The sequence below is a fragment of the Trichoderma reesei genome (assembly GCF_000167675.1).
Source record: "Trichoderma reesei QM6a unplaced genomic scaffold TRIREscaffold_4, whole genome shotgun sequence".
NCBI lineage: Eukaryota > Fungi > Ascomycota > Sordariomycetes > Hypocreales > Hypocreaceae > Trichoderma > Trichoderma reesei.
This window is the reverse complement of record NW_006711151.1, coordinates 160,751-174,004: the sequence shown is the minus strand read 5'-3', so window position 1 is coordinate 174,004 and position 13,254 is coordinate 160,751. Positions and strand designations below refer to the sequence as shown.

At 56.9% G+C, this 13,254-nt stretch overlaps 4 protein-coding genes across 4 annotated transcripts; 2 read left to right on the top strand and 2 right to left on the bottom strand.

The window, feature by feature from the left end:
• Nucleotides 1-2,855: 2,855 nt before the first annotated feature.
• On the top strand, nucleotides 2,856-4,623 carry TRIREDRAFT_120583 (uncharacterized protein; the record flags this gene model as incomplete). Its single annotated transcript, XM_006963284.1, has 2 exons — nucleotides 2,856-3,253; nucleotides 3,378-4,623. 2 exons carry the CDS (start codon nucleotides 2,856-2,858, stop codon nucleotides 4,621-4,623), a joined length of 1,644 nt encoding a protein of 547 aa, XP_006963346.1.
• Nucleotides 4,624-6,306: 1,683 nt separating this feature from the next.
• TRIREDRAFT_104691 (uncharacterized protein) lies at nucleotides 6,307-9,218 on the bottom strand (the record flags this gene model as incomplete). Its single annotated transcript, XM_006963094.1, has 3 exons — nucleotides 6,307-8,879; nucleotides 8,970-9,098; nucleotides 9,203-9,218. The coding sequence occupies 3 exons, from the start codon at nucleotides 9,216-9,218 to the stop codon at nucleotides 6,307-6,309; spliced, it is 2,718 nt and encodes a 905-aa protein (XP_006963156.1).
• Nucleotides 9,219-10,368: 1,150 nt separating this feature from the next.
• On the top strand, nucleotides 10,369-11,811 carry TRIREDRAFT_75707 (uncharacterized protein; the record flags this gene model as incomplete). Its single annotated transcript, XM_006963283.1, has 5 exons — nucleotides 10,369-10,660; nucleotides 10,735-10,829; nucleotides 10,905-10,996; nucleotides 11,054-11,546; nucleotides 11,605-11,811. The coding sequence occupies exons 1-5, from the start codon at nucleotides 10,375-10,377 to the stop codon at nucleotides 11,809-11,811; spliced, it is 1,173 nt and encodes a 390-aa protein (XP_006963345.1). The 5' UTR covers nucleotides 10,369-10,374.
• A 300-nt stretch (nucleotides 11,812-12,111) lies between these two features.
• On the bottom strand, nucleotides 12,112-13,088 carry TRIREDRAFT_75704 (adenylyl sulfate kinase; the record flags this gene model as incomplete). Its single annotated transcript, XM_006963093.1, has 2 exons — nucleotides 12,826-13,088; nucleotides 12,112-12,751 (listed from the first exon to the last, which is right to left on the bottom strand). Exons 1-2 carry the CDS (start codon nucleotides 12,831-12,833, stop codon nucleotides 12,112-12,114), a joined length of 648 nt encoding a protein of 215 aa, XP_006963155.1. The 5' UTR covers nucleotides 12,834-13,088.
• Between the last annotated feature and the right edge of the window lie 166 nt (nucleotides 13,089-13,254).

The window sequence follows — 13,254 nt, the reverse complement described above, 5'->3', positions numbered from 1 at the left end:
TGTGTTCGCTCTCACGCGCATGAAGCTAGAAAATGACACTCGCACAAGTGGCATCTGGTCCGGCCTGGGGGTCATCGTGCCCTATCCGTCATAGCAGGAGAAAGTAGCAGCAGGCGGTTGGTGTGCGTTGTTTGTTTGTCCGTCTCCTCTCCTCCTCCCCTCTCTGGAGCCATCACGGCGCACGGCCTCGCCAGCAATACGAGAAGGCTCAAGTGATGCAGAGGAGAGAGATGATGTTACAGGTCGAACAAACCCGATTGAGGAGACATGATCAAAGGCGCGTTTTGCCACCGGCGCCCGTCCGCATCGTCGTCGAGACTGAGCAGCGCAATGATGACTGAGGCTCCCCAAGACCGACGAGCCCCATCTCCACGGTCCGGCTGCTGCCATATGGAGCCTCGGCCGTCTTGGGGATGCTGTGCGGCTGTGGATCGCGATTGTGGATTGTGGCCCGAAGAGGCTCTCGCACGCAAGCAATCAAACATCAAACACGATACCTAGGTAGCAAGCGATAGCGTCAGGGCCGTCGAATCAGAGTCCGTGTTCAATCAGAGCAGCGATACGGATGGACGGACGGATGGACGGCCGGAGTACCCCGTACTTTTGCGTAGGTACTGTAAATACGCACGAGATGGAAAAGGAAAAAAGGACCTGGGACCTTGCTGGAAAAGAGACAAAAGAGACACAAGAGACAGCCGCTCGAATGGGCAGCCAGAGGCTACGGCCCTCTTGGGACTAGCGGGGGCCCTGCGGCTGGGTATCTGGTATGGAAGGAAGGAAGGGACTTGAGAAGCTTCCGAGGTTGCTAAAACGAAAGCAAAAAAAAAAAAAAAAACCAGCAGGTCCGATGGAGTGGCTCTGGGAACCTGCGTTGCGGGCACGAGGTACTTGCCTCTAGCAAGGCATCTTTGCCCTAGCTCCAGGTTCCTTCCCTGGACCTTTTCTTTTCTCCCTCGCCCTTGCTCTTTTTTCCCCTTGGATATGTTCCTTTTTCCGTACTGTGACGTTATCGCGCACTGTAGGCAACGTGCATAGGCTTTTATGTATGTATTATTCTTCTGGGGACGATGACAGCCCGAGGAGATAAGTGTAATTGATTGATTCCCGTTCGGCTAAATGCCAGATTGGTGAAGTCTCAGCAGCGCACGCGACGACGACAAGCGCTGTGATATCTCTGGACTAGGACGTCGCTCAGGAAGTACCTCGGGGCAACCGAGTCATCGCACTCGCAGTAGGTACCTAAGGTACTATATGTAATATCTTATCTGTCCCCGCGTGCTGTGTTTCGACGAGTCGCGATTACCTAGGCATCTCTTGACTGCTGGACAGAGATAGGTGACGGGACCAGGTATCTTAGGTGTCTATGTACAGTGCTCTACTGCGTACGTACAACCTTTCCATACCTACTACTACCTAGTAGTGGTATCAACTCCCCTTGCCCTGCGCCCAGTGTTCATATGGGTACGGGAACAAAGGGCACGAGGGGGATCCGTCATCGTGCGGATTGCTCGCGGCGCTACTGTGCGGCCCGACTTGGCCTGGCCCACAGAGGGCCGATTTGGCTCATGGCGACAAGCCTCCAGACAGCCGCTGGCAGCAGGAAGCGGAGAAGCGCAGACGCGAGTGCCAATGACAGCCTCCCGCCCCAGAAAATGCCCCGGACGCCGCATCCCAAGGCAGACGCCGCACTGTACGGGGCGTCCGCCTCTGGGTTTCTACCTGTACGCCCCCCTGCGCGCGGCCACGAGGCAAGTCCATGTTTCCCCCAAGGGCCCTGCTTGCGGCGGCGGCACCGTGCGTCGGACTGACTGCCGCCACCGTGTGCCCGCGCCCCCCCAAACGTGGCCCTCGGTCGCTGGCTCCAGCAGCCTTTGGCACCTTTTCCCTCAGCAGCTCCACTATTGCGCCGGCCAAACCGCCGTCCTGGGCGAATCAGCGCCGCGGCAATGCCTCGCCCTTTTGCAGCGACTGGCGCAGAGTGGCAGAAGGGGGGGGGGGGGGGTGCCAGAGGGTGCCCCTTGGTGCCGTCGCTGGGAGGTGCCTTCAGTGGTGCTCTGCACTGCACTGCACTGTCCCTACAGCGCCTGCGCGCCCCCAAACAGCGCTCCGGATCCCCCAAAAGATGGCCCCCCCTCCCCCCCGGGCGCCTCCCCGTCCGCCACCTACCTAGGTAGATAGGGACTATACTGCGTAGGTAGGTAGGAAGGTAGAGATAGCAACAGCAATACATACGGGGATACTTACTAGGTAGTAGTATCCGTCCCCAGTCCCCCCCCCCCCAGCAGAGAGCCCTGTTCCACTGCCCTGTTCTGTTCTGTTCTGCCCTTGACGCTTTCTCTTCCCTATCGCAATCCTCTCTGCTCGTCCACACACTCATCTCTCTCTTCCTCCCTCCGACCCCAAGACAGCCTTGCCCTGTCCTGCATCGCGTAGCCTCTGGCCTGTGTTTCTGCCCGCCTTCACACGCCTTACAAGAAATCCTGCGCCGCCGCATCCGATAGAAGTCGCTCACATTCACCTGCTTGGACTTGGATTTACACGAAGGCACGCAGCCCAAACCGCCAGAGCGACGCCGCAGCCGAGACGAGACGAGACGACCGGCCAAAGACAACAGACGCCGCCCTTGGAGTCGCCGCAATCCTCCGCCTCCCCCTCTCCTCTTGTCCTCTCTCTCTGCATCTGTTCCCTCCCTGCTGGGCGGATTCGCCATATCGACCCCCGCCATGTTAAGACGGCTGCTGTCTCCCTGCGTCCGACAATAGAGACGCCTTCAACTCCCCGAGCTGGCCGCGGCCGCTCGTCACCCATAGATTCTTGTATCTCGTCGCTCGTTCACCTCGTCTCTGCCGCCCATCATGGCTGAGCCTCATCACCAACAACACCCTCCCCGGCGCGTCGCCATGGATCCGCCGCACCTCACCGAGTTCGCCTCCGAGCGCTACTTCGAGAAGCTCAACCAGCTGCACGCGAGCCGCCAGCAGGCGGAATCTGCCGACTCGGGCGCCTCGACAACGACGACAACGACGACAGCTGCCGCCACCGCCAACGCACAGGCGACGTCGAGGTTCATCCTGCCGCTGCGAGAAGCAAAGGTTCCGGACGTGGACGCCATTAGGCCCAGCGACTCGAAGCAGAACAGACGATTCTTCGGCGGCATCCGACAAAAGGTCGCCCTCAAGCACACCAGGAGCGATGCGGACGCGACCGCTGTGGCTCTACCCATCAGAGCCTCGACGGATTCGACGCGAAAAAGGTTTGTCATGATGCATCAACCCCAAGAAGAGCAAGGAAGAAGAAGGCTTGGAATCAATCCGGATCCCCTCTGCGAACCGCCATTTCCAGTAGATACACAGCTGCTAACTGCGTCTTCCCTCTAGCGTCGCCTTCGATCAACTATTCTTCGGGCTGCCGACCGAGCTTCAATTCCAAATCATCTCCTCTCTCCCATTGACAGATATTCTTAACCTCCGATTAGCCTCGAAATCATGGCACGCGCGCATCACCCTCAACGAGACGTTCATCGTCCGACATCTACTACGGGACCACATACCCGCCTATGCCACTCGCCTGTACCCCGTGCCGGACAACTCCGAGATCAACTTCCACTACTTGTGTAGCTTGTGGCATCGGCTACATGTCGCGGCGAAGCTTTCATACCTAATGTGCGAATGGATCACCAAAGACATCTTCCTACGACAGACGGAAGCCCAGCGGCTGGCATTCGCACCACAGCACGAGCGCATGCGCCGACGATTGATACCCCTCCTATTCACCGTTTTCCACTTCTTCGAGATGTATAGGAAGCTGCACCTGGAGTACATTGCAGAAAACGGACACGGCCTGACGAAGGAGCCGTACACGGTGAACCCGATCGAGAAGCGCATCATGGACATGTACGACGACCGGACGTTGTTGAGGGTCCACGAAGTCTTCCCCCTCGTCATTTCGTCCTTTTGCCGCCGCCTGCGACCGCCGACGTACGTTGGTCGCGTGGAGCGATCGCTTCGTGGTTACCTGAGGGAGCGGCCGCCGGACGAGGTCCATGTCGCCATCTTGTGCCTTGGCGGCCTTCGTCAGGTCGAGAGACTATGGGAGACCAAGGGCTACAACAACCGCCGGGCTGCTGTTGACACCTGGTACGCCTCTTTGACCAGGCCGCCCGCCAATGAGGCTTCCTCCAAAGGCCGGCTGTTGAAGAGCTTTGGACGAAAGAAGTCAACCAGCAGCGATCGGCCCCCGCACCGGTCATCGTTCAGCGACAGCGGCCGCAGGAGTCCGTGGGGATCGGTGGACTATACCGCCTCCGGGATGGAGATGCCGTACAGCGTCTTCAACACCAGCCTCTCGGCCGATGCGCCCATGGCGCCTCTGGAGCGCGACCAGGCCAAGGATCTGCTAGGGGACCTGCCATCGCTGCAGAGCATCTGGCTAACCACAGCCGAGGCCATGATTCTGGATCGCAAGATTGTGAATCGGCCGCAGGACATTAAGCGGAACCAGCAGGTCATGCTGGAGCTGATCCGCGAGGACGGCATGGAGGAGGAGGACGAATGGTGCTACGGCCGCCAGATCTCTGACTCGGTCAGACCACCGATTTCAGCCCTCCATGACGACGCGGATTAACCTTACCTACTCTGATTATATCTACTCGTTCCCATACATACACGGGTTCACAACCTTTCTTGTCACTATACACGCTTGCTTCATACGAGCTTGCCATCTTTCCTTTTCCGAGCCAAGCATAACTACTGGCCTATACCACATTTCCTTGCGTTGTTGCGTGTCCTCGTCGACACCAAAAGAAGCATTTGCAGGCGTTTCATATCTTGTTCCTTTTTCTCTTGTTCTGCGGGATGGGAAGACACTTTCTGGGATCTTGGAGGAATACCCACGAGAACATGGGGAAGTTTTTGGGTTCGAATTATTCTGGGCTTTAAACAGAGTGTGGTTCTTTGTCGTTTCGCCGTTCCTCTTACGGACTTTTGTCAGATCCTGTGCTTTTTAGGCCATTCCATCAAAGATTTCCTTTATATCTTGCGTTCATTTCTTATGTGTCATTCTACGGAGCTGGGCCGTCTATTGCTCGATATGAATGCATAGAACTGCGACAGTTCGTTCCTTTGTATTTTTCCGCCTCTCTCTCTCTCTCTCTCTCTCTCTCTTGATCTAGCTATCTATTCATCTATCTAGCCTTGCTGAGCCTTTGTTGTTCTCATCTTTGCACACACAACTGGGTCTTGATATAGCCTCTTTCGCTTCCTGTTTTCATCCATCAATCGTCTTTGCGTGTCGAGTCTTTCGACGCTGTCGAACGTCTTTTGACTCTTTGTTCTGTTGATCAAAGTCAGCGTGATAGCCCTGTTGGGGGTTATTGGTATCTACGTCTTGTTCGACTATGTAGCGCTGATGTACAAAGTAATTGGAGACCGAGAATTTATCAACAATACATATCTCTGTACGAGGACGGACTTGTGCATGAACTTGTGTGATATATACAATAACATACTGAGAGCGTGGGCGTGATTAGTATTCGTCGTATTCGTGACACTGTCTATAGACTTGAGTATTGCCTCCATGCTTCGCTTTTTCCCTTGACTCATGAATATCAGCGAAAGCTACTTCAGCAGACGAGAAACAAAAGGGGAAAAGGAAAAAGGGAGAACGCCGCCGTACAAAGCTTCATCACGTCCCATTGACCACCACCCAAAGACACACACTCAAGAACGTATACATACACACAGATATATCTCACATCGTGCCTTTCAGACAGTGAACGCAGGAGACGTGCATCATCCTGACACAACAAAAAAATATCATCAATACACACACATTTCAACCTTCCCCCTTCATCTCCTCAGTTGGAAAACAAGGAATAGCGCATTCAGCCAGACAGACAGACAAGCCACATAGATCGAAAAAGAAATAGATAACACCGTTTTTGCCCTTGAAACTCCTCTTGACAAGAACTCAAACCCGTCCAGATGCATACCTGCGCCAAACAACTTCCCTGTAGAAATTGACGGTAGAAAAAAAACATAAAGCAAGTTTCATCTTTTTTTTCTCTTTTGTTGGAGTCGAAAGAAACAGAACCGAACCCCCCCACGGCAAGGCAAAAGAAGACAAGAACAGACCGGTCTCAACCTCACGTTACATGCGCTGAACTTTTTTTTCTTTTCCTCGTGTGTTTTGCCTTCATAGTAGAAACGCCGAAATGCAATCAATATATAAAGCCCAATGCGAACCCAATCAGCCAGCAAAGCAAACGTTACATCACTCGTTCCACAACCAGAAGAAAGGACTGCCCTCCTATTGGCGATTAGCCATGACCTGGTAAAGCCTCTCTCTGATGTTGCCTTCTGCCAGCGCCGCCTCCAGCTGCGTCGAGTCGCCAAACGCCGCCGCGGCGTCCTGGACGTCGCGCTCGTTAAGCCCGTAGTCCATGTCCAGGTAGCTGTGCTCTGCAAAGTTCTGGAATTGGCTCAGGCTCGATGTCGTCGGCACAGATGCCGATGTCGCGGGCGCTTGCTGGCCGTTGGTGAAGCCGGACGACGGGTGGCGAGCTGGGGGCGTCTGCTGCTGCTGGCCTGCCTGACTGCGCGAAATGGCCAGAGACGCTTGCTGCGACAGACTGACGGCGCGGTCGTCGGAGCTCTGCCTTGCCATGTTAGACGACCTAAACTGTGACGCTTGGCCGCTGCCCGTGGCTCTAGCAAAGCTGCTGCTGCCGCCGCCGCCGCCAGCGACGTGCCCCAGCTGTCCTGGTAGTTGCCTCGTCTGGGCGTAGAACCCTTGCGAGGTCATTCCTGTAGGGCTGTTGCCGTACATCTGGCCCGGCCTAGGTCTCGAGGATCCTGGCCCCATGTGTCCTCCCTGCTGAAGCTGTGGTGGGCGCATCCCTGGATTTTGCTGCTGCGGGCGCTGAGGCGTAAATTGCTGCGGCTGTTGCTGATTCTGGAGCGACTGGTTGACATTCTGGCCTTGGGCTTGTGTTGGCGATCGCTGGGGGTGCTGCTGCTGCTGCTGAAGATGCTGCTGAGTCGACGCTTTCCTAACCGCAGCACTGGCCAGCTGAGTGTCAAAATTATTGGTGGCCATGGCCTGGGAGATGCTGTTGTAGTTATTGTTGAGTATTGGTGACGTGTTCATGCCCACGCGGCCGGATTGGGTGTCGATATTGCTGAACATGGGGTTCTGCATCGACTCACGCGACACCCGCCGGCGCTTCATGGCAGCCGAATCAGTGGGAGCCATCTGTAACGAACTCTCGTCGCCGTGGCGCATCTGCGAGGAGGCATCCGGGGCTGCGAGTGCCGATAGTGAATCCCTGGCCAACTGCGCTGCGTCGCCGATTTTCCTCTTCTTCAGATGCGAGTGGTTGTTAGCCGAGCGATACTGATCTAGAGACTGCATTCCCGAGCCGGCCCAGCTACTGACGGCCGGAATGCTTGCTGTCTGGCTCGTCTGAGGATTCCGCGCGGCCATGTGTACGCCGTGCTGCCCAACCGCGCTCTCTTGCATCGTCGGCGAGGGGTTCTGCTGCTGCTGCTGCTGTTGCTGGTGGTGGTCTGTCCTGGACGGCATTGAAGTTGCGTAGGAGGGAATATTATTCAGACTTCCTGTGGACTTATGTGATAAAGGCGAGGGCGCAATTGGATGGGAGCTTGTCGATGCGGGTAGCAGATTTTGAGAAGCGTCGGCAGCCGTCGCCGCTTGGCTTGCATCTGGAGTGTTCTTTGGTCGGTTCTTAGACCCCTTCGGTCGACCCCTCTTCTTGCCCGTCCCTGGAGTGCTCACGATGCTGGAGTCAGGGTCCAGATGTGCTGGGATATCGCCGGGGAAGGCCGGATTATGCAGCCCATTTCGCTGCTCGCTGGAAGTCTGGTCGTGCTGGGATAGGTTGAGGGCATTGTGTGGGCCCTGTCCGTCCGCCTGGCTGGACGCGTGATGATGCGCCAAGTCCGACTTCTTGATGCCTTTGTCGATCCGAGGTTTGGAGCTCTTGCTCCCCTTTGGCCGTCCTCTCGGCCTCTTAACGGGAGTCGCAGCGGGGGCATTCTGCGTCTCTGGAGGTTTCGAAGCTTCTGCTGTTGTATCCGTGGAGGTAGGTTGAGCGGGAAGAGCGGCAAGAGCGGGAGGAGCGGGAGGAGCGGGAGGAGCGGTGGCGGGATGGGATACGGTCGAAGGTTGGGACGAAGCGGGCATGTCTGGAGAAGCGACTGTGACGGCGGCAGCAGCAGCAGAGGCAATTTCGGCGCTCTGAAGCGAGGGGTGCGGCGCTATGGCCGTGGGGTTTCCTTCGACTGGAGGGAATATCTCGGCTACCCAGCCGACGAAAATGGAACCCTGACCATTGTTGCGCTGGCTCTCTGGGAAGACAAAGTCGTGAGAAGAAGGAGCCCCGGGGATGCCCCCAAAGTAGGCCAATGCCTTGCACAGCTGATCCACGACTACGAGGGGGTTCAAGCTGCGCAGCAATGTGAGAAGACGAGCCTGTTCCGCCTTGGCCTCGTGCGGCAGGGGCCCCAGGGGACGGGCGGGCAGAGGGTAGGGGGCATTGAGATAGCCATTCTGCGAAGCCCCGTAGGTCGGGGCGGAGGAGCGCGGATCCGATTCAGACGGCGGGATCCAAGCCAGCTTGCTGCGTTTGATAGACTGGTAGCCGCGCATGTTAGCCAGCCTCGCCGCAGCTTCCGTCTCCTCGCTCGTGCGCTTTGCGGCAGCGTTTCGAAGGGCAGCTTGTGAGCTATTTATGTCGATGTGCATGACGCCAAAGTTGCCATTCTTGTTGTCGGCCTTGCCCTTTAGCTTGCTCGGCACAGGGTTCTTGACGCGGCCATCCGTGGTGTGGATGGAGGCTCCGTCCGGGACTTCGGTCACATCTGGGCACTGCGATGAGCATTGAAATCCATTGTTGCCAAGCGGGCATCGACACCCGAGGTCGGGCAGAGCTTCCTCGGCCTCTTACATACCATGGTTAGACGTGCGGATCGGCGTCTCAGACTGGGGTCCGGGAGTTGCGGACGACTCCGTCGCGGCATCAGCCTTTGCGGGCGAGTTCCCGGGCGGAGGAGAGTCGGAGATGGCGAGCGTCGCAGAAGCTGGAGCAGACAGGTCAGAGTCGACACGAGATGGGGCGGTGGCAGCAAGACAAGACACGACAACGACATGAAGATGGAGAGAGACGGAAGAGAGCGAGACGAACCAGGAGCTGCGGCCATGGCGCTGGGAGGGTGCGCCTGCAGACCGCCTCATGCCCAGCGCGAGGGCCGGGCGAATTGAGGCTTCGAGGGGGCCGGCAGGGGCTGAAGGGGCCCGGGGAAGGGCAGAGATGGTAACGTGGAAGCCTTCGATGGCCTGGTCTGGCGCTGGGCTTGGGCGAGACGAGGCGAGGCTTGCAGTGGGCAGAGGCAGAGGCAGCGAGGGCAGAGGGCGGGCAAACAGGCGCTGGAATTGCCGTCTCGAGGCGCCTCACATGGTCCGCAGCCGAGGAGCGGTCAGCAGTCGGTTGTATCGCCGTCACAGGCCGTGATGTCGCGCGTTGCAGGCGGCTGTCATTTGATGTCCATGGCCTGACAAAGAAGTTTGGCGGTGCACGGCGCAATCGTTTCTCTTCATGCTAGTCTGGTCGTAGACCGACCGAGTTGTGCTGCCGAGACGGGACTAGGGCGAATTTGGGGGAGAGTGCTGTGACGCCGTACATATGCATGTACTGGGGTTACTGGGGGTGGTGCAGCGCGCTACAAGAACGAGTCTGTACGTGCCTACCTAGGTCCCTAGTACTGCTAGTGCTACCAAGGTGGTACACAGCAGACGGAGCAAACTCGATAGTTGCATAACTGCTTCGCGAGATGCACTGCGACTCGAAGCAGATGCCGAGATTCTCCCAGACAAGGCGAGGGGCTGGTGCTTAACGGGGGACTCGCCATCACAGATTAGGACTAGCGATCTGTGGGCTGGGTATCCGATACTTTGCGCTGGCACTGTTTCAGATGCCACGACTGACGACATTGGAGTAGTCGGTACCTTTAGGCTCTAACCGCCCCCACTCCCAACTGCTTGGAGCTGGGCTTAGCTGAACTGTCACTGGACTAACTGGACATGCTTGCGAACTGCCTTCCAGGTTGTTGCCGACTCTACGCCTCTATCACACACGCCGTCGTTCCTTCTATCACTCCTTCTTCTTCGCTTGCTCGTATCTTCAGGGCAAGAGCGAGCTGAGACATTTACCCTGAGCATCTGCGCAAGAGGCACCTTCCCGCACCCATTGCCTCTGCCCTCTTGCTCTTCTTTTCACTCACCACCTCGACTTGTCCTCACTCGCTTCTCCTCCTCATCGGCTCTACTTCTACCTCCGTCTCCCGAGTCAACATCGCCATGTCCACCAAGTATGCGCTGGTATCGCTGCCTCAAAGCGTCTTCGACAGCGACGATGCCATCTCCTCCTTGAGCGCTACCATTACGCCGGACAACGGGACTGTCCTGCCCTTCAACGTTCCAGAGTTCAAAATCGGCACCCTCGACCTTCTCGTGCAGCAAGCGGACGACCTGGCGAAGCTGGACTCGACCTGCCAAGCCGTCGTCGCCAAGGTGGCGGATTCCTTGCGCACCGTGCTCAACAACGACGAGGATCGAATGGCATCTTACAAGATGGTCAATGACAGTTAGTCGAGCTAGAACCCAGGCTTCCTGCGTACCTTCAACGTGGTGGGGTGGGAGACTGACGACATGCGGCAGAGCCAACCGACCACTACTTGCGCAACTTTAGCTGGAACAAGATGAGGTACCGAGCCGACAAGCCCATAGCCGAGCTCATCAGCACTCTTCAGAAGGTATTCGCCTTTCTCTTCCGCCCATATCCTCGGGCCGCCCTACTCGGACGCAGTCTCATCTTACTTGTGTTGTAGGAGCTTAACACGGTGGACAATGATGTCAAGTCCAAGTTCAACCAGTACAACTCCGTCAAGACGAACCTTGCAGCTTTGCAAAGGAGACAGACGTAAGCACCGCGCATTGTCTCGCCTGCTCCTAGCTAATTGATCTGTCTCGGCCGCAGTGGCAATCTCGCAACCAAGTCTCTCACCCCCATTGTCAAGCCGTCGCTTCTCGTCCAAGACTCCGAGTACCTCGAGACACACCTCATCGCGGTGCCGACGAATGCGAAGAAAGACTTCATCAAGAGCTACGAAACTCTTTCGCCCATGGTGGTGCCCCGATCATGTGTCGAAGTCGACCACGACGACGAGTTTACGCTCTTTGCCGTTGTGACATTTAAGAAGCACAGCGCCGAATTCATTCACAAGTGTCGAGAGCAAAAGTGGACGCCGCGCCAGTACAAGTACGTCGAGGGCGGGCTGGAAGAGGAGCAGCGCGAGCTGGACCGTGTGACCAATGAGGAGCGCAAGGTCTGCGGCGAGGCCCTGCGCATGGGGCGGACTGGCTGGAGCGAGAGCGTCATGATCTGGATCCATGTGCTCACCCTGCGCGTGTTTGTCGAGGCTGTGCTGCGATACGGACTTCCGCTGGACTATGCCACAGCTCTGATCAAGGTATGCAACATGTTACTGATCCTATTCATCTACAGAGGCCTAACTGCATGTGGTTCAGACAACGTCGAAGCTGGCTCCTAAGGCAAAGGCAGCTCTCGACGCAAAATACTCGTACCTCGGCGGCAACGCGTTTGGAAGGGACAAGCACGGGAGGGTGACCAAAGACGACGCCGCGCTCAGCTCCGAGATGGCCGCGGCGGGACTGGGGACTGGCGAGGGACACGAGTACACGGCATTTGTGTATTACGAGGCCGCATTTCCCTGAGCGGGTATAGATGTTGTATTTATTTCTCAAAAGCGTCATACGCCTGTACTCTATATTTATCGCCATCTCCGTAATAAGACTTGCCTTTCCGCCTTGCTCTCTATCAGATGACGTGGGTTGGGTACGAGGATGAGTCTAGCAGTAATCCTCGCCTAGCGAATCTCGCAGGTGATGCTCTCCGACACTTTGGTCGCGGAAGCTCGACTCGTTCTACGTCTATATGATAATCGAACTTTTGATTCCAATTCCGGGTACTCCTTTTTCTTGTCCCTTTACAGCCGCGTGATCATCGTTGCTCTCTTAATTCTTCACCTGCGCCTTGCTGCTGCTGATATAGCCCTTGGCGACGAGCCAGTCTGTGATTTGCGCAACACACTCCTCGACCGTGTTCTCGTGCGTCTTGATGGTGATCTCAGGGTTCAGCGGCTCCTCGTAGGGCGCAGAGATGCCGGTAAAGTCCTTGATCTCGCCGGCGCGCGCCTTCTTGTAGAGGCCCTTGGGGTCGCGCTGCTCGGCGACCTCGAGGGGCACGTCGACGTAGACCTCGACAAAGGGGATGGGCTCGTCGTCGCTGCCGTCCTGGCTAGCCTGGGCGTGCAGGCTCCTGGCGAGGTCCCTATCAGCGCGGTAGGGAGAGATGAAAGAGGTGATTGCGATGGTGGCGGAGTCGGCAAAGAGCTTTGCGACCTCGCCGATGCGGCGGATGTTCTCGTTGCGGTCGCGCTCGGAGAAGCCGAGGTCCTTGTTGAGGCCGAAGCGGACGTTGTCGCCGTCGAGGCGGTAGGCGGCCAGGCCGAGGTGCAGGAGGTGCTGCTCGAGGGCGGTGGCGACGGTGGACTTGCCCGAGGCGGAGAGGCCGGTGAGCCAGATTGTGAGGCCGCGCTGGGAGCGGAGCTGGTTGCGCTCGCGGCGGGAGAGGGACGGGTGCCAGGTGATGTTGCTGTGAGGGTGTCAGTTGGTCAAGTGGTGATTGAGGGTTTGAGGGATGGTGTTGAGTGAGGGGAGGGATCTTACGTAGCCATTGTGTTTGGGGGAGTTGTTGGTTCGTTGGTTTGCTTGATTTTGGGGGGGGGGGGGGGAATGGAGTGATGGCTGAAGAGGATCAAGTGGTAGTTTGATGTATGAGAAGGGGGAAGAGAGGATGCAAGAGGGAGAGGGAGTCGAGGGTGTGATTATGAAAGAAGGAGGCTGATGATGATCTTCAAGATCGGCTTTATAACGACTCTCCCACTAATGATAAAACCCCTCGGACCCTCGCCGCCCCTCCATCAAAGATATTGATCCTGCTTATACATGCTACTGGATAATAACAAGTATAACACAGCCAGACACATACCCAGACATGACATCGTTCAGTCAAGAATGGCAGCGGGAATCAAGCAGGATACTAACTGCTAGTGTCGGTCGAGCCCACATACAAGTCAACGTCCGCTTCCAAGATAG